This window comes from Sarcophilus harrisii, chromosome 4, assembly GCF_902635505.1.
Source record: "Sarcophilus harrisii chromosome 4, mSarHar1.11, whole genome shotgun sequence".
In the NCBI taxonomy this organism is placed as follows: Eukaryota; Metazoa; Chordata; class Mammalia; order Dasyuromorphia; family Dasyuridae; genus Sarcophilus; species Sarcophilus harrisii.
The window spans coordinates 463121003-463143071 of record NC_045429.1 but is presented as its reverse complement, the minus strand read 5'-3'; the positions used below and the strand labels follow the sequence as shown (position 1 = coordinate 463143071).

General features: G+C 58.3%; 1 protein-coding gene across 1 annotated transcript; it reads right to left on the bottom strand.

Moving 5' to 3' along the window:
• Positions 1–2586: 2586 nt before the first annotated feature.
• LSS (lanosterol synthase) lies at positions 2587–21553 on the bottom strand. The gene is made up of 22 exons (XM_031968299.1): positions 21373–21553; positions 21034–21190; positions 20784–20922; positions 18803–18911; positions 18529–18650; positions 17740–17836; positions 16637–16772; positions 15854–15962; positions 13918–14036; positions 13208–13305; positions 12847–12874; positions 11261–11317; positions 8561–8632; positions 7822–7872; positions 6279–6428; positions 5536–5632; positions 5143–5248; positions 4779–4844; positions 4529–4612; positions 3796–3966; positions 3020–3098; positions 2587–2897 (listed from the first exon to the last, which is right to left on the bottom strand). The coding sequence occupies exons 1-22, from the start codon at positions 21384–21386 to the stop codon at positions 2760–2762; spliced, it is 2199 nt and encodes a 732-aa protein (XP_031824159.1). The 5' UTR covers positions 21387–21553; the 3' UTR covers positions 2587–2759.
• Between the last annotated feature and the right edge of the window lie 516 nt (positions 21554–22069).

Sequence of the window (22069 nt, the reverse complement as noted above, 5' to 3'; positions counted from 1 at the left end):
AGGCCTCTCCCGGGAGCACGGCCGGCCCCACGGGCGGCCTGGGGGACAGAGGGGGCAGGGGCAAGGGTGCATTTGGAATCAGAGTGTCTGGGTTGGAATCGCGGCCCGGGGGGCGCTCTGGGGTATAGACATCTGCATTCCCTTCCAGCTCCCGTCCCGAGAAGCCACAGATCAAGAGATGGGGTGCTAAGATAGCCTCGGGCTCAGTGATGAACCTTCCAAGCCCAGAAACACTCTGGGCCCCAGGCGGCACCGGCCCAGCCCGGGGACGACCACCCCCCAGCACTGACCGCCGGGAGCCAGGGCCAGGAAAGGGCCGCCAGCGGCGGGCCCCGAGATCCCCACCCGCCCGAGCGGCAGGAACTCTGGGGAGAGACAGCAGGAGGCCTCGGGGCCGGGGGGCAGAGAGCAACCGCAGGAGGAAGAGTCTAGACAATCAGGCCCAATGAGAGGCCGCCAAGCACAACGAGAGGGTCCCAAGGCCCAACGAAGAGGGCCCTCGGGCCCCCAGATCTAACCCCTCCCCTGGCACCAGGCAGCAGTGCAAGAGGGCGGGGGAGTGGGGATTCCCAAGAGGGCACGAGGTCCTGAGGGAGCTCAGAAGGCCCAGCTGGCGACGCCTGCCAGGGAGAAATGCCCTCTGCCTCCCATTCAAAAGAACCATGGGGAGGGAGGGTACAGCAAAATAACTCCATGAGGAGCAAAAATCAGAGATATTCAAGAATCAGCAGGTTCTAAAATACAGATAATAAAAGGAGACCCTGAATCTGAAACAAGAACACGGGCAATTGTCGAGAAGCTCCAGCTCTAGACCTAGAATCCTACAAACCCCAGGGCACTTATTGCCGAGCGGCACACATTACACCAGGGCGGGCACTCCTAGCAAGGACATGTACGGCAAGCAGCACTCGCCAGGGATGTACAGCGGGCACTCCTCACAGCACTTGGCACACAAGAGCACTTGCCAAGGAACATACAATACAGCGGACACTCTTAGCAGCACTCGCCAGGCAACATACAGTGGGCACTTCTAACAGCACTCAACCATGCCAGGGTGTGAATTGTGGGCACTCCTAGAGGCCCTCACTGGGCCAGGGAATATACTGTGGGCACTCGTGGCAGCACTCACCGTGCCCAGGGCATACATCCCAAGCACTCCTAGTGGCACTCACCGTGCCAAGGCACACACCCCGGGCACTCCTAGCGGCACTCACCGTGCCAGGGCACACACCCCGGGCACTCCTAGCAGCACTCACCGTGCCAGGGCACACACCCCGGGCACTCCTAGCGGCACTCTGTGCCAGGGAACATACAGCAGGCGCTTCTAGCAGCGCTCACCATGTTGGGGAATTTAGGAGTGAGCACAAACCTCACTGGCCTTTGAGAGGTGTGTCTCCATCAATTTGGATCAGAGGTCGACTAATGAAGTGGATGAGGGCAGGGGGTGTTCGAGTACCGTCTCACCAAGAGCTCGGCAACATTACTGATCCTCAAAGAGTCAAGAAAACAAGCTGGTTTCCAGTTTCCCGTGGGCTCTATCCTGTTGAAAGCTCGGGGCTCCATGGACACCCAGGAAAAAACCTGACTTGTGTATAAAAAAAGCAGCTCAGGCTTCGTGAAATCCCTAAGGATACGTGGAACGTCGGAGGCCCCCAGAGCGCGGCCCCGGGGGAAGCCCCGCTGAGGAGGCCCCCAGAGCCTACCCCAGAGAGGGGAGGGGGCTCCAGCTGCCCAGCACCTGTCTGGCTTTTGATGCTACATCGAGACTGACGTGTCGATAAGAGTCTCCAATCAAGAGATTCAACCTAAGGAGGAAGGGCTCCTCCCTTTCCCCGGATAAGCGTGGGGGCGACAAGCGGGGAAACCCCCTCCACCCCCTGGCATGAGAGAAAACAGCAGGATTTCAGGGGAGTGGGAGCGGGCGTGGGGACGTGGGCCAAAGGGCAAAAACGGAGTCTTGGTGCAGGCTGCGTTGGGGCAGGGGCAGCGACACAGTCTGTCCAGAGGGAGGAGGGGACGAGTCGTGGCGGCGCAAACCGAGTCCGTACCTATCTGAGGCATGTTATGTTAAGTACTCAAAAGGGGCCAGATTCAGCACAAAGGCTCAGAGCGGGCGATGGTCACTGCCAACGGTCCCGACCAAGTCTAAGCTACGGCCTTAGAGTTCGAACCGCCCGACGCCGCAGCAGCGTCTTGGGGGCCACAGAGAGCCAGGCTGGGGTGTCCCGGGCACTCAGGTTGGAGGAAGTCAAGGAGAAGCTGTAGTACAAGATAAGCCCAGAGTCCCTGCCCGGACAGGAGACTGTCCACAGCGGGCGGCCGCCTCAGGCACACGTGCGAGGGATCCCGTGAACCTGCCCGGCTCCCCGAGAGACTCAGGAGGGGCAGCTGGAGGGGGTGTCCGGTAAGGATCTGCTCGCTCAAGAGCTGAGACCCCGGGCAGCCCGAGCGTTCCCCCACAGAGAACATGACTCGTGCCGCACGAGGGGCTCACGGTGAGGGGCTCGGGGATGCTGTGCCCCACTCCGTTCTTACAGAAGGACCTCCGTGAGCAAAGAGCCTGGGGCCGCCTAGAGGACGGAGGGGAGGATGACCCGGGGGAGAATCCAACCAAAAGCGGGGTGAGAGGTCTAAGTGTCGGCGGGACAGGAGAACGGGCCTCAAAGGGTGCATCACCCCGTCCCCGGCCACGGGGCGCCCACATCCCAAGGTCTGTGGCTGGTGGCTCCGCCCTGGCCGGGGCTCCCTGCACTTGGGGCTCACATCACCACCTTGCCGGCGAGGGGACTCTGGGGATACAGGCGGGAAAAGCGGCCCAGAGTCCAGATGGGGAACACATTCCGGTAAGACGTGTAGCTGATGGCGCAGCTCTTGTTAAAGACCCCGGCGATGTTCTCCTACAGGCGGAGAGAGAAGAGGAGAGTCCAGTCCCGCAGGCCCAGCCCAGGGAGCAATGGCCCCCCTGCCCAGTCTCAGATGCCCCACAGGCCCAGCCCCCCCGCCCCTGGCCGGGCCCTACCTGAGGCCAGTCTCCATTGGGCTCCTGCTTTCCAAGCACACACCTCACTCCTCTCTCGATGGCCTCGGTGTCCGGATGCCTAACCCCCAAAAGGAAGGAAAAGTCAGCTCTCCCCATACCAGCAAAAGGGACAGCAAACAAACAGGCCCAAGCCCCCTCAGGCCCCACAGCCATTGGGCCTGACGGGCCGAGAGCCCCAGGACCGGGCCCAGACCCCCAAAGGAAAGCCCTCGGAGTGAGTGGCCGCCCAGACCAACCGACCAAAGCCTGTCTCTGCCAAAGACTGGGATGACAAGGGCGAGTGAGCCCGTCGGTCACTCGCTCTAGGGACCCTGGGCAGCCACAAGTAGCCCCCTCCCCAAGGGGGGGGGGGGCAAGGATCTCGGCAGGTGTAGACAGGAAACCCACAAAGGGGAGATCAGCCCCCCTGGCACGAGTGGTCAGGGCTTCTAAGTCGTTCTGGACCCTAGGAGGCGTCTCAGGAACATTGATTAAAGGAAATGCTAACTCTCAGTGAGATGCGGGCAAACAAAGGAGGCCTTGGGCCTCTCCAAGCCCCAGCCCCCTGACTGCTAGCCCGGGGAAGTCTGAGCCACAAGGCTTTTGGGCAGGAGGCGGCGCCCTCGGGGAGGGCCTGAGCCGTCCGTCAGCCGGTTCCGCCCCGCCTCCCCTTGCACCCAGGCGAGCAGCTCTCCTTGCTGCTCCACGCTTGCTGCATGGAAACATGCAGGCCACGGAGGCAGCAGGGGCCCTAGGGCCGCGACCCTCCCTCCTACCTGGCCGCCATCAGCCCCAGCAGGGCCCAGCAGGTGTTGAAGAGCTGAGACTGGTCACTCTGCACGTATCGCCTTTGTTCACAAGACTCAAAGTTCTCTCCCCAGCCGCCGTCCTCCATTTGCTTGGAGAGCAGGAATTCGCAGGCTTTCACCACCTCTGGAGGGGCCTCCCCCCAACAAACCATCATCCCGCCCATGGAGAGCTGGTGGCCGCAACCCAAATTTGCTTGTCAGCCTCGGCCCCCCCGACCCCTCCCCCTCCAAACATGCCCCCTGGAGGCCCCTCCAACTGCCGCGCCCGCCCTTCGCAACTGCCTCCTCGCTGCCCCGGCCTGCCTTTACTGCGCCGCCACCTGCCGGCTGCCCCCACACCCCCCCTGGCAGCGGGATTAAAACAGCTGACACCGGCCACTACACGCCCGCTGCCTACTACCACAACCTACCATCGCCAATAAACCCCGCCCGGGGGTACAAGGTTGCAGAAGTCCATGCCCTGCCAGGCTGCCCCAGGCGGGGCCCGGTGCCCCACATTTCCACGCATCCCCGCCTCACACACTGCTGACCAAAGCCCACGTGCCCCATGCCCGGCCCCCCCCGGTTGGGGCGCACAAAAGGAACCCAGAAAAGACCAGAGTAGCGCCCGGCCCCGGCTGCCCTGAGGGCACAGGCAGGACCGAACGTGCCACCAGCAGCTCCCTTGCTTTAATTTAAGACCCCAGGCCGTGCCGCTTACCCGCTGGCGTTGTAGGTGTGGCCCATGCAGGCAAAGGCTTCCAACCCGAACCAGGCCCCGTAGGTGAAGCACACTCCCCAGGACCTGCCCAAAAGGAGAGCGGGTGACCCAGGAGCTCCATGCCCCAAGTGCCCCCCTCCACCGCAGCCCCCCGGATGCCCTGCTGGGAGAGACCCCCAGCCAGCAGCGCCCGTGGGAGCCCTAAGAGTGTCTGTGCAGAGCGAGGGCAAGGGGAGAAGGCCCGACTTACCCTTCCCACGAGCCATCGTCCCTCTGCACCTGCCGGCAGTAGCGCAGCCCCTCCCTCAGAGTCAGCCTGGGCCAAGGACAGAGACCAACTGTCAGGGCCGGGCCCGAAGGCCCACTTCCCCTCCGCGCTCCAGCCAGGGCAGCTGGCCAGGGGCTCCCGGGGGCCCATCATACCAGGAAGGGGAAGGGGAAGGGGACAGAAAAAGGCGCTGTGGGAGTAGACGTGACAGCCCTTTCTCCGAACAAAAAACTTTTCTATTTTTGTTTTTGCCAGAGTCTGACAAAGGCGGAGATCTGGAGAAAGTCTGAGCAGAGCCCGTGGGATGGATGGCTAATGGGGGTGCGCCTCCACCCCTACCCCCCACCTTATGTCCTCGGCTCTGTACTCCGGGTAACAGTCCTGGAAGTGCTTCAGCGACTGCATGACGGCCGACGTGCACTCCACGTAAGAGTAGTCGATCATGATGTCTCCTGGGAAGGCAGAGTCCGATCGAGACCCCCCAAGTCAGCGTGGCCCGGGGCCCACCCACAGCGCCGCCGAGGCCCGATCCGGAGGAAGATGGGCCCTAGCGACCCCCGGTGGGACTTCTCAGCTCCAGAACCAAGAGCCCGAGGCCAGGGAGACAAGGGTGCGCTCCCACCCCCACCCACAGCTGATTGAAGCAGCTCCCTCGCCTCCCCTGGGCTAACTGGGGCCCAGGGGGCCGTGTAGGGCCGAGTTCTCTCTCCCCTGTGCGAGGCTGGACAAGGAGACTCACCAAACACCTCGGAGGGGTTCAGTAATTCCAACAGCCGGCCACCTCGCTTCTTCTCATAGGTGGCAAACCCACTGTCCGAGTTCCTCATGCTCAGCAGCTACGCCAAAGATGGAGGAGGAACCTGAGCCTGAAGCCTATTGGCTGGGCTCCCACCCCGACACACCCAAGGAGCGCCAGGACGTCCAGGCAGAGGGGGCCGGGCTCCCACCCTGAGACACCCAGGCAGACAGGGCCGGGCTCCCGCCCAAAACTCCCGAGGAGCACCAGGATGCCCTGACAGATGGAGCCGGGCTCCTGCCCCAAGACACGCAAGAAGCACCAGGACACCAGGCAGAAGGGGCTGGGTTCCTACCAAGGGGGAGGGGACTCGGGGTGTTGCATTAAGCAGCAGCAGCTCAGCTGCCTCGATGGGCCCAGCAGCTACAGCCACAGGTGGAAGCAGCTGACCAAAGCTGGAGCTACCAGTGAAAGGGAACCTTCAGTGACTTGGGGCCTAGGAAAAGCCGAGTCGGTAACCACCAGAGCCCCTCGCTCTGCCCTGTGTGGACACTCCACATCCATTCCTGGTTAAGACCCCAGCTCCCACTCATTTCTAGCCGCATCCGCCTGTCTGGACCTGGCAGCTTCCAGGCCAGGCTGCCCAGGACACTCGGGGCCTCGTGGGACAAAGCCCAAAACCCAATGGGCGGGCACTGACTGGCCATGGCCCCGCTCCAGCGCCGCTCGCAGGCCGCGGGACTCACCACGTTGACAGCATCGTAGAGTCTCTCCTTGGGGACGGGCTCTCTGAGGAAAGGACACTTCTTTTGCAGGAGGAGGAGACACTTCAAGCCCTCCGCCGTGCAGTCAGCCACGATCCAGCCACAGTCCCGCGTGCTGAAGGGGAAGCCGCCCTGCAAGTCCAAGACAGCTCCACGTGACTTGTGGAAAAGGGGGCCTGTTCCCGACCTTCGACCTCTTGCCCTCCTCCCCCCATCCACCCGAGCCACGTCAGCCTGGGCGCCAAGAGGCGGCCTCAAGGATCAGCCAGCATTGGTTTGGCAGCTCTCCGAAACCTGTACCAGACCACTCAATTTACAGGTTAGGAAACTGAGTCACCCCGTGACAACGGCCAAAGGACCCAAAGCTGACCCCAGCGGGCATGACGCCTTTGACACATCTTCGCCCAGGCCGAGATGGTCACAGTGAGTTCTCAGATGGGTTTCGAACCCAGATGGCCTTCTCCAGAAGGCCGAGGCCGGACCTCCCCTCTGCTCAAGGAGCCTCCAGGAAAGGTCCGGCCTCTCGGAGGCCACCATCTCCACTGTCTCTCCTCACGCTCTTTCCAAACACACGCAAAGATTCATCCTCCTCACACTCCTCCCAGTCTGGCTCCTAATTCCTCCCCCCCCACAAACTGTTCTCTCTGCCCTGACCAATGGTAGGTCCAGTCCAGGGGTCTTTTCTCAGTTTCAACCTCTGGGGTCACTTTTCTCCTGGACAGTCTCATCCCTCTGAGTTGCCCCCCCCCAGCCCGCGCCATCTCCCAGCCCCTTCTCTCCTCCGACCCTGTCCCCAGCCTGGTGCAGACCCCCATCGCCTCACCCGTGGACCTCCAGTCCATCCTCCTAATTAGCCCCTGCAAAGATCTCCCTAAAGCTCAGACCTGAGCACAGCCCATACGCTTCCCACCCAATCCATCAATTCCGGTGACTTCCCATCACCTCTGGGCCCCTACAAAATCCTCCGTTGGCGCCCTTCCCGAGCGAGCCCCTCCTGCCGGACAGCAACACTCGCCCCACCCCCAGGCCTGGAGCACTCTCCCTCCTCCAGGAAGCCTTCTCTGAGCCCTCTGAATCCTGGGGCCTTCACTCTTATTCTGTCTCGAGCTTGTTCGTTCCTATTTGTTCCCAAGTAACTTCTGCCCATTGGAGGGCGAGGTTCTTGAGGGCAGGGTCTGCCTTTGCCCTTTCTTCCATCCCCAGCACAGTGCCTGGCATACAAGAGGGGCTCAATACATGCTGGTGCCCTTCCCTCATCCAAATGAGAGAAGTCGCCGCCTCTGACGGAGGCGGCCACAACTGATGGGAGTCATGGGCGACAGGAAAGGCTCCCGGGGACGGCCGGGCACCGGCCTTGGAGGGCACCAGCCCTGCCAGGGAAGCTCGCTCAGCGAGGCCCCTTTTAGGGGTGAAAAGCCTCCCATGGATCCCCAGGCAGAGAACGACCCAATAGAAGGCAGGGGAACTCTCAGAACCCAAACAAGATTCTCTCATCCCAGGAGCCGCACCCCGAGCCACACGGTACCTTGTTCATCTGACGATAATATTTCTGGTAGTTTTCAGGATTATCTGGAATCTAGGCAAAAATCCACATCACACAGTTAATTCCTCCCCGCACCCACGTCCACCCTCCCCTTACTGCTCCCCAAACCCCCAGCCCACAATTGCCATCCCACCCCGCTGCCTTGCACCCACTTCCTGGAAACCAATGCTTATACCACCATGGCAAAAAGGTGCTTGCTGTGCAGAATTTCAACACTTGCTAACAGGGCTATTCTCTATAGAACAAGGGTCACCTGGACCTTAGCCCAAGATGTCGAGTTGCTGACAAGATTAAAGAGTGACGTTGTACAGGGAAAGGCCAGTCCACAAGGGAAAGTGGGCTTCTGGCTTTTCATCTTCGTATTCAGCAGGCCCCCCAAGACCAGGTTTGAGAGGGGTGCTTTAGTGGGACTATAGAGGTCAGGGGTACTGGCAGGAGGCTGCCCATTGCTACCCATGGCAGGTGATCAGAAATCAATCCTAACACTCAAGTTCTGCCAAGAGCTGAGACCCTTTGTAGCCTTATCCCTTGAACAAGCTGGAAAGGACCCAAGTCAATGAGCTGAGGACCAGAAGAAAACCAGCTTGGGGAAGTGTACGAGCCAGGCCACGAGGCCCTCATCACGGCTTCCTTTGGCCAAGGCTCTGGATCAGGCTTCCCCCCACAAGTAAGAGAAGGCAAACAGTGCGATGTCCTGGGGATGGACTGGAAGCAGACTCACCTGGGTGATCCGAAGGAACTCGTGGGCATCCCTCAAGCAAGATGAAAATTCAGGCATGTGGTGAGCCCCAGCCTAGCAGAGAGAGCGGCAAAGCGGAGTGTGAGGGAAGGACCTGGGCAGCTTGTGTCTGGCTCCTTGCAAGGCCTCCAGGCGGGCTTATGAGGGCTGCTCTTGCCCCACCCCATTTTCATCCATCTGTCCTGCACACCCCCACCCCCTGGAGTCCCCACGTCTTCTCGACTTGGCCTCCCTTGGCCCCGCTCACACGTGATCTCCCCCATTCCCAACATGTCCCACAACAGGCCATGAACAGTCACGGGCCTTCCCCGATTAACGGGCAGATCTTTGGTGCCCAGCACTCTGCCACCACAAAAAGGGCCACCATGAACGTCTACTGATGAGACCTTTGCAGCAGTGCAAAAGACAGAGGCTTCAAGACCCTCCCCCTCTGGCCATCTGCACCCCTGGAACGCTCTTCCCTCCTTTGCCTAGGGCTGACTTCCCCAGAGTCCCTTAAATTCCGCCAGCCCCTCCCCATTCCAGGGCCTTCCTCTGCTCGGTTATTTCCTATTTATCTTGCCTGGAGCTTGCATGTATTTCCTTTTTGTCCTTCCCCACTAGATTGTGAGCCCCTTCAGGACAGGGCATTTATTCTCTGCCATCCCCAGGGCCCAGGACAATGCCTGACAAACAGGAGGGGCTGGACCAATGCACAGCTCCACCGACAACGTATTAGTATGCCCTGACGGTCCTCCCCTGGCATCTCTGACCATCGGACGCGCAGCGAGACCCTCATGTTGTTCTGGATGACTAAGCCATGATCTGGGGCCTTGTGTCAAAGGTTAATAATGTCGGTTTGTTCACGTCCTTAAGGGCTTACCCACTGATCACAGACATGGCGGGTCTGGGTCAGCTCCCTCCCTGGCTTGGCTCTCCAATATTTGTCAGAGACTTGTATCCAAGTCTTCCTTTCTTTTCCCAGTTCCTCAGATTTTGTTTTGGACAAAATCCTTTTAGTTTCATGTAATTAAAATGATCTGATTTTGCCTCTTGGATTGATCTCCCCAACACACCCACCGGCCCAGCACAGAGTTGGTGCTTAATAAGTGCTTACTAAGGAATTAGTGATCCTCTCTGTGCCATACATGGGTATCAAATCTGATCCCAGACACTTATTAGCCATCTAACCCTGAACCCTGTGTGCCTCAGAGCCCTCATCTGCAAAATGAGCCGAAGGAAATGACAAAGCGCGCGTGGCCAAGAAAACCCCAAAAGGGTCCCCAAGAATCGGATATAAAAGAAATGGCTCAACGCCCTCTGTGTCAGGCACTGTTGGAAATCCCAAGATAAGCAAAAACGAGGTCCCCACCTGGGGGAATTGCAGCCCGGTGCTCCCCATTCCTCGAGGAGCCTGGCTGGGCTTTCTCCTGACTGCGCCTCACAACAAGCAGGTCAGGGATCTCTGTCTGACCTTCCCCCCTCATCTACACTGAATTTCTGCCTGACTGAGCTCTTCCCTGAGCGATGGTGGCTCTCGAGGTGATGCGATGCTGGGTCCCTGAGCTCCAAGGCCACCTGCAGTCTCTGCCTTGCCATCCTGGGTCCTACACTCAGTATCTGGCTCCTGAAGCCAACAGGCCTCTTCTCACCATGTTATTAAATGGACAAAACACACAGGATTACACGGTTCAAACTGTCAACAGGTTTTTCTAAGAGTTTACAGACCCCAGGTTTTTCCCCTACATTTTTTCTTACTGTTTTGTCTAGTTCTGTGAACTAGTCTTGGTAGTCTGATTGCCGTAGGAGTCATCTGTAAATTCAGCTTATATATATACAAATACATATTAAGTCTCAAATTTACCCGTCTATGTGCAGTGAGCAGAACAGAAGTTCCTAGAGGGAATCTCTCAGCACTTAGCACGGGGCTTGCCACACGCTTTAAGCATTTAATGCTTAATGATTATATTGACACAGTCCAACCATGCACAACGACTCTCTCCCCCCTTCCCATTAATTAAGTTATTTCTTTGAAATATAAGAAGTTCACCATGTAGCTGACCTCTCAGCATTCTGCAGTGACTTTGAATGAGGGATCCCATTCTAGGACTTCCTCTTAGGGACTTAATGTAAAATAGAAATGTGGTAGATTTGTGAGGACTTCTTTTTGTACCTTGCCATTCCGCTGAAGCTGGGGCTTGTGTCAATAAGAAGTGCTGTCGGCAAAAAGGGGGCCATTTCACCTCCTCTTTGCCAGTGATTCCCAACTTATTACTAAAGTGAGCATTCATTTACCAGCACCAAACAAGAGAAAAAGGCCTGGAGGCCATGAACTAGGATTTAAAAGAATCTGGTTATGGTACTTCAGTATAATTTCCTTTGTGATACTATGTATTTTAATTAAAGGGTCCACAGCCTTTACCACAATGCTAAAGAGTTCTATGACACAGAAAAAAAGAATTTCTGTTCTGGTGCTTCTCATTTGGAGAAAGAAGCAGTACTGGGGTCCCCAAGCCTGGCTGTGTACTCAAGAGCACCAAGACATAAGTTCGGGGTGGGGGGTTTATTCTATCCATCCAAAGAAGCCAGAGCCCCAAGCACGGCAGTTCATGTCGAGCATTTTTAAAATCTAAAAATGAGGACATGTGCCCATGGTCCGCAAGCAAGTTGGAAATATATATATGAATAAGAAAAGGAAAATACCTCCAGGAAAGCTTGGATGGCAAATGCTGTATCCCAGAGCTGAGAGCCATTGGTGCCCTGGAGAGAGAAAGGAAAGGAATTGAGTCTGCAGTGTGGAAGATGCCTGAAATCCTCTTCCGGGACAGGTCCTCCTAGTCAAAATTACCTACTAACTTGGCCCCATCATTACTCAGGAAGCTCTTGAGGAAAAAACCAGTTCCACAAGAGCCCATCTTATTTTTCTGGGTGAGCCTGGGATAAAGAGACTTTCTGGATGAAAAAGTGGTTGGACACGGTTGCAGGGCTCCACTTAGGGCCTCCATGGCCCCACACCACTTCCTCCCTTCCAAGCTAAAATCCCAAACCGAGTTTCAAGAACTTGGGAAGGACAAGATATGGGAACTTTGTTAACAATGTAACAACTGACATAAAGGAGCTTCCTCGAGTCCCTTTAATGTGAGCAGGTAAGGCAGAAGAGAGGCACATGAGGAAGACAGTTCTCATGGAGGATCCAAGGAGGCTGCTATCCGGATAAATCCTCAGCTTTGCTCCCTTCATCCTTTTCATTATAGCCAGTGCCTTTCTCAGGTCATCATCTCAATGGGAATAACCAAAGAACAAGTGGTCCATTGAGAACTAGGCAGGCAACTAATAAAAACTAAATTAAAAAATCCCAATTAAATACCAAATTAGAAATTCTGAAACTCAAAGGAGAGATTAACAAAATAGAAATTAAGAAAACTACTGACTAATAAAACTAAGTTGGCTTTATGAAAAAACAAAATAGATAAACCTTTGGTAAATTTGATTAGAAAAAAAAATCAAATCATCAAAAATGAAAAGGATGAACTTACCAATGAGAGAGAAATTAATGATTAGGAACTATTTTGCCCAACTAGAAGCAAGTCTTGACAATTTAATGAATACTTACAGTAAAAATACAAATTGCCCAGGTTAACAGAAGGAAAAAATAACTAGTCATTAATGAACTCCCTAAGAAAAAATCCCCTGAGCCAGGTGGATTCACAAGTGACTTCTACCAAATATTGAAACAACAATGAATTCCAATACTATGTAAGGTATTGGGAAAAACAGGTAAAGAAGGAATACTGCCAAACTCCTCTTATTCAAATATGGTACTGATACCTAAACCAGGAAGGGCCAAAACAGACAAAGAAAAACTACAGACCAATCTCCCTAATGAATATTTCAGCAAAAAATTTACAGCAACTTATCAGCAGGATAATAACACTGTGACCAATTGGGATTCATACCAGGAATGCAGAGCTGGTTCATTATCAGGAAAACTATTACCCTAACCATTGGTCCACTGAAATAAATGATGAATTAGGCCTGAGAGAAGTAACTGTGGATGTGTTACCGTCAACTGGCTGATAACGTTACCCTGGCAAACAAGTTTCCACGTGCAGCCAACAAGCTCATACTAACACAAAGTACCAACATCCTTAAGGTTTCCTAATGTCTTCTGTGATCCTGAGGGAGGCACTTCCCTGTCTCCTATCTCAAAACTAAAATTCATTCATGGGGTTAAATTCGCATAGCCCCCCACATCCCACAAGACGACCCTCATTTCAAAGGCCCTTTACCTGCATTTTCATGCCATCGAGCCCCAACCTGGGAGGAAGGTGACAAAACCAAAGTGGTTACTCAAGGTGGTTACATGAAGCACAACACCTGCCTGAACTCCCAAGGGTCTGAGCTCTCTAACCAGACCCACCATTACACACTTTCTAATCAGGCCTGGCCAATGAGTCTCACTCACTGGATGATCCACCAGAGCCATCCTGACCAGCCACGGTCTGCTCTCTGGTCCCCGAGTGACCCCGCACTTTCTCTCAACAGATCAAGTCCCCCCATGGCCCTCCTCCCCTAGAGCTGCTCTCTAATGGACCATCACTGTACAAACAATTGAGGCAGAACAAATGCTTTTTCCTCACTCACACCTACCACATGTAATCTGGAATTCTGGAGACGTGTTCTTGGAATGCCGGCGAGGCTGGCCCATCCACATACCACCGAACAAGCATGTTGATCGTTTTAGAGATCTGCCAGAGAAGAGATCACAATGTGGCTGCGGCTTTATGGCTGAAGAGTGACCGGCCCCTCTGAATGACCCGTCCATGGAGAGTTGCGTCTCAAAACATCTTTTCTCCTCAAAGAAACAAACTTCACTCTGGCTCACAGATTTGACATTGAGATCACCTCCGGGATCTGGGGAATGTCCAGCCAAAAGGGCCAGTGACTTGAAGAGCGTGCCCTGGAGAAGGCCAGGGATCCAGCTCCATTCTGGCCACTGCTTCCTGGTGGAAACAGGCCAAGAGGGAGGGTGACACGATTTCATCCCTGAGCTCCTCAACAGTCCCCAACACAGGCCCCAACAGTGCCCTGGAAGTCCTCCTCTAGGGACTGCCCAGACATTTGGGGTCTGGGGCCAGGAAAACCGGCAAGCTGTCAGGAGTTCGGTCCTCTAGAGATGCAGCCAAGGCTCAGACAATCAGGCTGCCAGCCCCCTTGCTAGCTCCTAGAGCCGGCCCCAGAGGGTACTCTGCCTTCAACTCCAAACCTCGGTCTCTCGATCACAGAAGCATCAGTGAGCCCCCCGAGGCTCAGGGTAGCCCCACCACCCGGCCGAGGATAGAGAAGGCGTGGAAGCCTACCGGGCCGATGCTGAGGCACTTGGTGAAGCGGTCGTCGGCGGTTATGTGGTCGTACACCTCGGCCACCGCCAGCTTCCTCAGGCTTGGGAGGTGGTAGCGCTCATACAGGTTAAGCACCGCTGGAGGGAGGGGGACAAGAAGATACCCATGTTCCCAGCTCCCTCGGGAGCAGCCAGGAGGTGGCCTCCCCAAAGGGGGGAAGCAGGTGGAAACCCTCTTGGAGGTAAGACTGGCAAGCACCAGGTGAAGAACCTGTACCAGGCAGAGAACTCATGCCAGGCCAAGACCCCACGCTGGGCCAAGAACCCGTACCAGGTGAAGAACCTGTGCCAAGTGAAGCCTTTAATGCGAGAAGGATGGCGGATGTGGGGCAGTGAGGAGGGTGCCCTGGACAAAAGGCCGACAGGGCTCAGCAGAGGCAGCCCCTATCTTGGGTCTCGGGACCCCGCTTCCCTCCTCTCAGCCTGTGCCAGCATGCCCTCCCAACATCCCTTCACCCCTTGGCCTCGAGTGTCCTGGGCTGCCCCTAACAGCCAGCTTTGCAGGCCATCCTTCCAGAAGGTGGTCTTGATACCCTCTCACGGGCACATAGGGCACCAAGGCATGGGATCGAGGAAAGGGTCACTCATCCACCTGCCATGTCCTGGTGGGCGCTGCAGCCACCGAGGCCCCAAGACAGTGACGGGAGAGCCCCAGAGAGAGATGCCTCATGGGACAAGAGAGAGACAGGCTTGGGCCAAGGCCTTGGTTAGCGCTCCCGAAGGCTGACATCGCAGGAATAAGCACTCGGGCGGCAAAGATGATCTTGCCAGCCCCCCAGAACGACATCATCCGACGGGGAAACAGGCAGGCACACGGCACCATCAGACCGGTCTGCAGGGGAGCGAGTCCCCGGACCCTCTCCCTTTGAGGCCCTGATGTCCGCCTCTGGCAGTGCCCTCAAGATCTGAGATGAGGTGAACAAACTACAGGAACCAGGAAGAACGCCCCAAGTGCCCTTGGGAGGTGGGGAGACAGAGGTGGTTCTCGTGTCCCACAGATACACAATCTGCCAAATGGGAGCAGCCACCAACCCTGCAGCCATTTCCTCTGACCGAGGCTACAGAAGGAAGCACCTCCAGGTCGGAACGAGCACTGCCCGTTCCCAAACGGCTGCGGGCAGACGGGCAGCTGTCACGGAAAGCAGTGAAGCTTCAGCAGCAGGAGAAATACCCGTCCCAGCGCTGGGGTTCCTTGGGCCAAGATGCCCAAAAAGGACAACTACAGCTGCTGGGGAGCCCGCATCAAAGGAGCCGCCAACAGAACCGGGTCTCAGCCAAGAGGCATCAAACAAGATGAAACTCTGGTCACACAGCCCTGGAAGTTGGGGCAGGGGCTCAGCCAGAATCCAGCAACCAGATTATGGCAGGTGACTGCAAAGAGCCCCCCGGCTTCAGATTCACAGAATGCTGGCAAAGCGCACTCAGGTGAGCAGGGCCAGAACACCAGCAGCCTCAGCATTTTCCTCAGCCATCGGCCCTGATCGAAGCTACACCCCGCAGGATCCCAGAGGTCAGTCTGGGCCTCTCCGGGGGCCTCCAATGTTAGCCTAAGACAAGCAGACCCCGGCCCCCGACTCCTGCTGCGTGCCCCACACATGACACCCCCTCAGACAGAAGTGACATCCTCCGCCCCCTCTGGTGGACTCCAGGCCACCTGGAAGTGCTTCCGACACACGAGACGAGATCCAGCCCGGAGCTGGAGAACGCCGGCCGAAGGCCGCCTCCCGTCCTCCACCTGATTCCAGTCATTCATCTGCCCGGAAGCTCAAGGGAGGGACTTCCACCTCAGGCTCTAGACCAGTGGTTCCCCACTAAGCAAATGCTGACCCTGAGGTAAATAGAAACCAGCCCCTAGGCCCCCTTCCATGAGTCCTGGGAGGAGGGGGCCAACCTACCATAGACCAGGTGGAGCAGCCAGCTGTGGGGCGTGTAGAGGTCACAGGCGGCCACGTGATTTCTGTGGGCCGGCCAGTCTATGCTGGAATAATCCTCGATGTAAAGTTCCTGAAAAGTAGGACCCGAGATCAGTGACCACATCCAGCCCGGAGAGCCGAGCTCCTGCACGGCCCGGTCCTCCTCCCAGTCAATGGCCCTCCTCCCGGCCAGCGTCCCACAGCTGCCCTTCAAGCTCTACCTTTCTCCCCCTGCCCCTATGCTGCCCTGTTCATGGCTCTCTCCTCCCATGCCGAGGGGCGAGCTCATCCAGGGCTCTCTCGGCCTCCCTCCAAATGAACGAGCGTACAGAGGAGGGGTCTTGTAAATGCTTGCCGCCTCCCTGACTCCAGCCTGGTGCCTGCCCACTGCCCAGTGCCCCACAGCCACGTGTGCTGGGCCCCTCGCCGGGGAGACTGGTCCGAGGTGTGGCGGGACCATGAGGGCAAGTCAGGCCAGAGCAGGCCCAAGGCCTCCCCAAGGGCTCCCCGGCCTCCGCCTGCCGCCGGCTCTCAGCCAGCCCTGCTTTCTCACGCCATTTGTTTTGAGATTAAGGTCACGTTCAGAACACAAATACGGATAGGGACAAATACGGAGAGGGAAGACAGCCCAGGACCACGGACAGAGGTTTCCGTAACAACCCCAACAATCTCAATTCTCGGCGTTTGGCCGGGGGACTTCGCCCGAAAACGGCCACTCTCCGGTCGCCAGTCTCCTGGACGCTTCCCGTAGCCGAGGCTTCTCACCTGCCGGAGGCTCCGAACCAGCTCGTCCTCGGGGCCCTGCACCCGCATGGCGTAGCAGTAGCTCATGGGCAGGTACACCTGGCGGCAATGGCACCACAGCGTCGAGGGGTGAGCGGGGGCCCAGGTAGGAAAGAGCCTGTCAAGAAACACAAACCCTCGCTCGTTGCCCGGAGCCAAGCGCCACCTGGGGAGCTGCCTGACCGGCACAAGGCGCCCCCGAGGGGCGGATGGGCCAATGCTGACCACATGTGATGTCGCAGGGGACGGGGACGGAGGGACAGTGCATGTGAGAGATGCCCCTCCCCCCCCAATGAAGCCCAGTCTCCTGGGGACCAGCACTGAAGCCTAGGCCAGGGGCCAGGGGCCTCCGAGGGCAGGGGCCTCTGCAGGCTTCTCCTTGACAACGTCCCCAAGAAAAGGTCATCCCAGACCCCCTTGAAAACCTCAAGTGAAGAGGAAGGGAGCTGGCTGTGCTGGCTCCCCCTGGCGGGGGAGGGGGGATCAGTCCAGTGTGTCTGCCCCAGAGGCAAGAGAATACATGGCCCAGAGCTAAGCTGGAGCCTAGAGACCACCAAGAAGTCCAACCCAGAGCAGGAGCTCCGGTCACCAACTCAGTCAGACCCGTGGGGTCAGAGAGCGCCGGGAATGATGGGGGAGACCCTGGAGTCTCTGGGCGGTGAGAAAACGCCCCAGCTGGGCCCGGGGCCTGGGGGCACGGAGGTCAGCGGCTGAGGGCGGAACAGGCCAGGAGGCCCGGCAGCCGGGTGCCCAGGGAGCGTGGGCCACGGCTAGAGGAAACGTGTGTGCCTGGGGCAAGGAGCTTTGCCAGCTGCTGGATGAGGAAGAGGAGGTTCCTTTCAGGAGGGAGAGCTGGGCACATCTGGGGGCAGGGGAGAGCTGGAAGAAGGGTGACAGGGAACCTCACTGGCTGGAGGGAAGCAAGACCAGAGACCCGGGCCATCGGCTCTACTCTCCGGGGCAAGAGGGCGGCCTTAGGAGCTTGCCAACAGTCCCTGCTGGTGAGATATGGCGCGGAGCCCCAACGGGGCACCGGGACCCGGCAGCTGCCCCAGACCAACCAGCCGGAGGACACGGCGACCTACCACATCTCGGGGAAGAGGGTGTTCAGCCCTTCCCAGCTGTAAACGTTCAGGATGGCCAGCCAAAACTTCCCCCACGAAGGGATTCCAAGAGCCCCGCCTACAAGAGACCAAAAACCGGCCATCAGCCTTCCAAGCGTCCGCCTCCTCTCCATCGGAACTGCTGCCGCAGAGAGTAGGGCCGAGGGGGACGTCCAGCTGCCGCCGAGCTTCATGGCCTCCGAGTCAGGATGTGCTCCAGGTCGCTCTTCATGAAACCGAGTGGGGCAGCCCGGCCACGGGTTACTTCAGGAGCCCAAGAGGGAGAGGGGCACTATTTGAGAGATCTTCCTCTTCTGGAAAATGGGGATGATCCCAGTCCCCATCCCCGAGGCCGATTGGAGCCTCAAACTAGGAAGGTCACATCCCCACCCAATTGTCAGCTACGGTTGCCCCCCATTTTCTGGAGATGGCCCCCGAGCCTGCAGAGCAGAGGCAGAGGGAGGACTCTGTGGAAGCTGGCACAGTCACAGCTCAGTTCTTCTCAGCACGAGGAGGTAAGACCCCCCTCCCCCAGAGCCCCCCACCCAGGACTCCGGCCTCCTCTTTTGGGGGTGGGGTCGAGGTTTTGTTTTTTGATTGCGCGTGTGTAACCTGGCTCGGGCTGCGCTCGGTCTCAAGGGGGGGAATTTGGAACTCAACCTTTTAAATGAATGCTGAAGTTTTTTTTACAAGTAACTGGGGAGGAAAGGAAAAAAGCCAACACGGTGCCCTAGGAGTCAGTCAGGTCCCAGAACCAGCCCCGACACTCGCCTTTCTCGTGAAGGTTGGTCCTGGCCTGCACCAAGGCAGGATCGTCCGGTCCCACCCCCAGGAGCCGCAGAGACACGTAGTTCAGGGCCGTGCCAAACACCGTCGACTTATCCTCCACGTGCCTGCGCAAATGCAAAGGAGCGGAGACATGCTGAGACCCCCGGGGCTCCGGCAGGGGGGAGACCACCTCAGGCATGGGAGCAGTCCAAAGGCCCGGGGCCAGGGCAGTCTGGAAGAGGGCTTGGAGCAGGGGAGGGACGCGCCACAGACTCACAGGCCCCAGCCGCCATCGGGAAGCTGCACAGATCGCAAGTAGCGCTCCATTTCCTCTCGGTACCCAGCTGGGAGGGAGATGTTGGCCACACGACACGTGATCAGGAGGCCTGTGTAAGCAAACACATCTAACTGTTGTAATTATTTATTGCGAGTAGTAGAAAGAACGGGGTCGAGACTTCAAAGTAGGGAGGTCAAACAGCCTCTATGAGTATGACCGGTAAGTGTCAGTTCTTGAACTTGGGGCTCAGTATCCGGTCGGTAAAATGGAGCCGACAACACTCCTTGCTGTCTTTTAAAAGCTCCATTTACCAGTGTTCAAAGCCCAGGAGCCCTGCCAAGTGCAGCTCAAGGTGTCAGAGCGGCAAGCTCCCCTCGGGGTTCCAGCTCTCATTCGCTCTCTAGAGCCAGGGGCTCACGTGACCTCCTTCATGCTCTTTGTTGCCTTCTAAAACTCTCACTGTCTAAGGGAAGGAGTGGGGATGAGGGGAGAATGATTTGGAACAAGGCTTTGCAAAGGTGAATGTTGAAAACTGTTGCAATTACAAAATCAACATTTAGCGCCTATGGCATCTGGTACACGCAGTACTGATGAATTCCTCATCTGCAGGACCTTCCATCCAAACGTAGGTTGCGCTTTTTGTAATTGCCTCATTTTGGCCATTCTGTGAGCTCGGGAATGCTGGGCCCGATTTTGCTGCATCTGAAGCACAGTTTGCTCCTGCCCCTTTAAGCCCTTACTCCGTGTGCACTTTGGGACTGTGGCTTCTATTCCTCTCCGCTCTTACCATTTTATCAGTGAGTTATGCCAATAGCAGCTATGATTAGTAAGTGAATCCTTTATTCTATTTTTACACATTTAGTTAAAAGAGGCTGTTTTGCTTCTGACTAAACCCTTAATTTTTCCTCAAGGCCACTTAGCCCCCTTTCCTCTAGTGAGTGTGTGTCTGTGAGAGAGATCAGGGGGCGAGGAGTGGGGGAAAAGGGCCTCCTGACCAGTTCAGACAGGAAGTTCAAATATGGCCACTTGCTCCCACTCCTTTCTGACGTGACTTCTATGTGTGCACTCTGATTATAGGCAGTACTTGTCCTTCCTCCTCTGCCTTCCCCCCCCTCCCTGACTTTCCCTTTCCACTCCCGGGCTACTTGGTGGTGCAGAGGGTAGGGGCGAGCCTGGAGTCAGAGCTTTTTTCTGGAGAACCCTATTCCAGCCTCTTCGCGTCTGGATGTTAGCGACCGGTCCGTGCTCCATGGTCCTGACTGGGCCTCCCCGGCACTTGCTCGCAGTGTTCTGCAAGCTCAGGTTTGGGGCGAGATGCTCCTTCAAATTTGTGTTTGAGATTTCTCAGAGGGGTAACCAATAACCACTTCCTCCTTTGCCCTCTGGTTCTAAGAGCTCCGGGCTTGCGATATGATTTGGAGTTTTGGGGGGACTTTTTTTGGTTGAGGCTTTTAGGTGGCTGAGGGGCTCTTAAAATCTCTCCCCTTTACCCTTTCCTAAGTCACTTTTTGCTTTATTTGCTATTTTCTTCTGTTTTTCCAGTCCTTTGACTTGACATTTCCTGCTGCCTCCTGCCCCCCATCTGGGCAACCCCGGTTTCCGGGGAGCTGCTTTCTGGGGGCAGGTCTGGGCCGCTCCAGGGTCTCCAGCGGAATCCACATCTGAGCCCTTTTCCCCAGGGGCTCCGCCACTGCCCGAGCTTCTCTGAGGGAATACGGGCCTTGTTGCTGCTTTCCTGGGCTAATAAGCCTTGGGTTCCTCCGAGAGCTCAGGGAAAACTCCCGCCGGCTTCCCCGGCCCCACAGGGACAGGATGGGGGGAGACGGTCCACGGCGGCTCTGAGCTCCCAGGTTCCTCAAGCTCCAACGGCCTCCCGCGGGACTCGGGCCCTTCCTGCTCTGGGGGCCCGAGCTCCCGCCCACACCCCTGCCCCCTGACCGCGGGCACGCGCACCCATCCCCCCCCCCCAGGCCGGACTGACCTGGCAGCAGGAAGAGGGGGCCCCCGTAGTCCCCGGGCCAGTGGCCGTCCTCGGCCTGGAGCTGCGAGTAGAACTTCATGCCCTTCCAGGCCCCTTCTCGGGCCGAGCGGGCGGGGGGCAGCTCCGGGAAGAATTTGGTCTGCAAAGGGGGGAGGCCGGGCTCCAGCCGTGCCCCCACCCCGCCCCCTCCCAGCCCCGCCCACCACGCCCCCTCTGGCCCCCGCCCCCGCCCCGCCCCCGCGGCCCCCACCGTGTCCAGGCCCACGGCGTGGGCCTCCAGGGCTCTCTGGGCGTCCGTCCCCGGGCCGTAGGTCCAGCGCTGCCGGCCCTCCTCGTTGGCCAGGCGCCAGCGGCTCAGCTCCGTGGCGGGGGGCGTCTTGTAGGGGCCGCCCCTCCTCCGCAGGCACCTGGGGGGAGGGGGAGGGGCGCATGAGCCGCGGGGCCGGGACCCCCCCCCCGCACCCCCCGCACCCCCCGGGCCGGGCCCGGAGCTGGCGAGGAGCGGCCGGCCGGCGCGGCGGGGCGGGCGTTACTGACGCCGGGCGAGCGTTGGGCCCCCAAGTTGTACCGCCGGCGGGGCTCTACTCACGTGCCCTCCGTCATGGCGCGGGCGGGCGCGGGGCGCGGGCTCTCGGGGGCGCGGGGCGGGCGGCGGCCCGAACAGCAGCGGCGGCGGCCGGTGACGGCTCTAACCGGCTTTGTGGCTCGCGCTCCCAGGTGGAAGCCGGCGGCCGCGGGGCACGCCGGGACTTGTAGTCCAGCCCGCCCGTCCCCCGCGGACGACTCTGGGGCCACATGAGGCGAGAGGCGCCGAGCCAATGGGAGCGCGCCGGGGGCGGGGCCCCCGCAGGCCTCGCGCGCCAGTGGTTGCGGCGGGACAGTTGAGAATGGTGGGGCGGGCGGGGACGTTGGGGATTGGAGGAGGCGGCGGCGGCGGGGGATCGGGGGCGGGGCCATCCCTGATGACTCCTGTTCCCATTGCTCAAGCGGAGAGACGGAGGCTCTTTCCCCGCGGCCCTGGGCCCCTCCCCCCAGCTTTGGGCGGCGGGGTCTCGGGGGCCTCAGTTTCCTTCTCTGTATAATGGGGGCTTGGAGGGCTCAGGGGGTAGAGCCCCAGGCTGGGGGCTGGAGTCCAAGCCCTCAGGGTACCGGGTGACCCGGGGCTGTGCCTCAGTCTCCTCATGTGTAAAATAAGCCCGGCAGACCCCTCTGGGAGCTGTGCCGAGGAGACCCCCGCGGGGCCAGCCCCAGAGTGGGGGCAGGGCTGCCCGGAGGTCCTCCCTGGG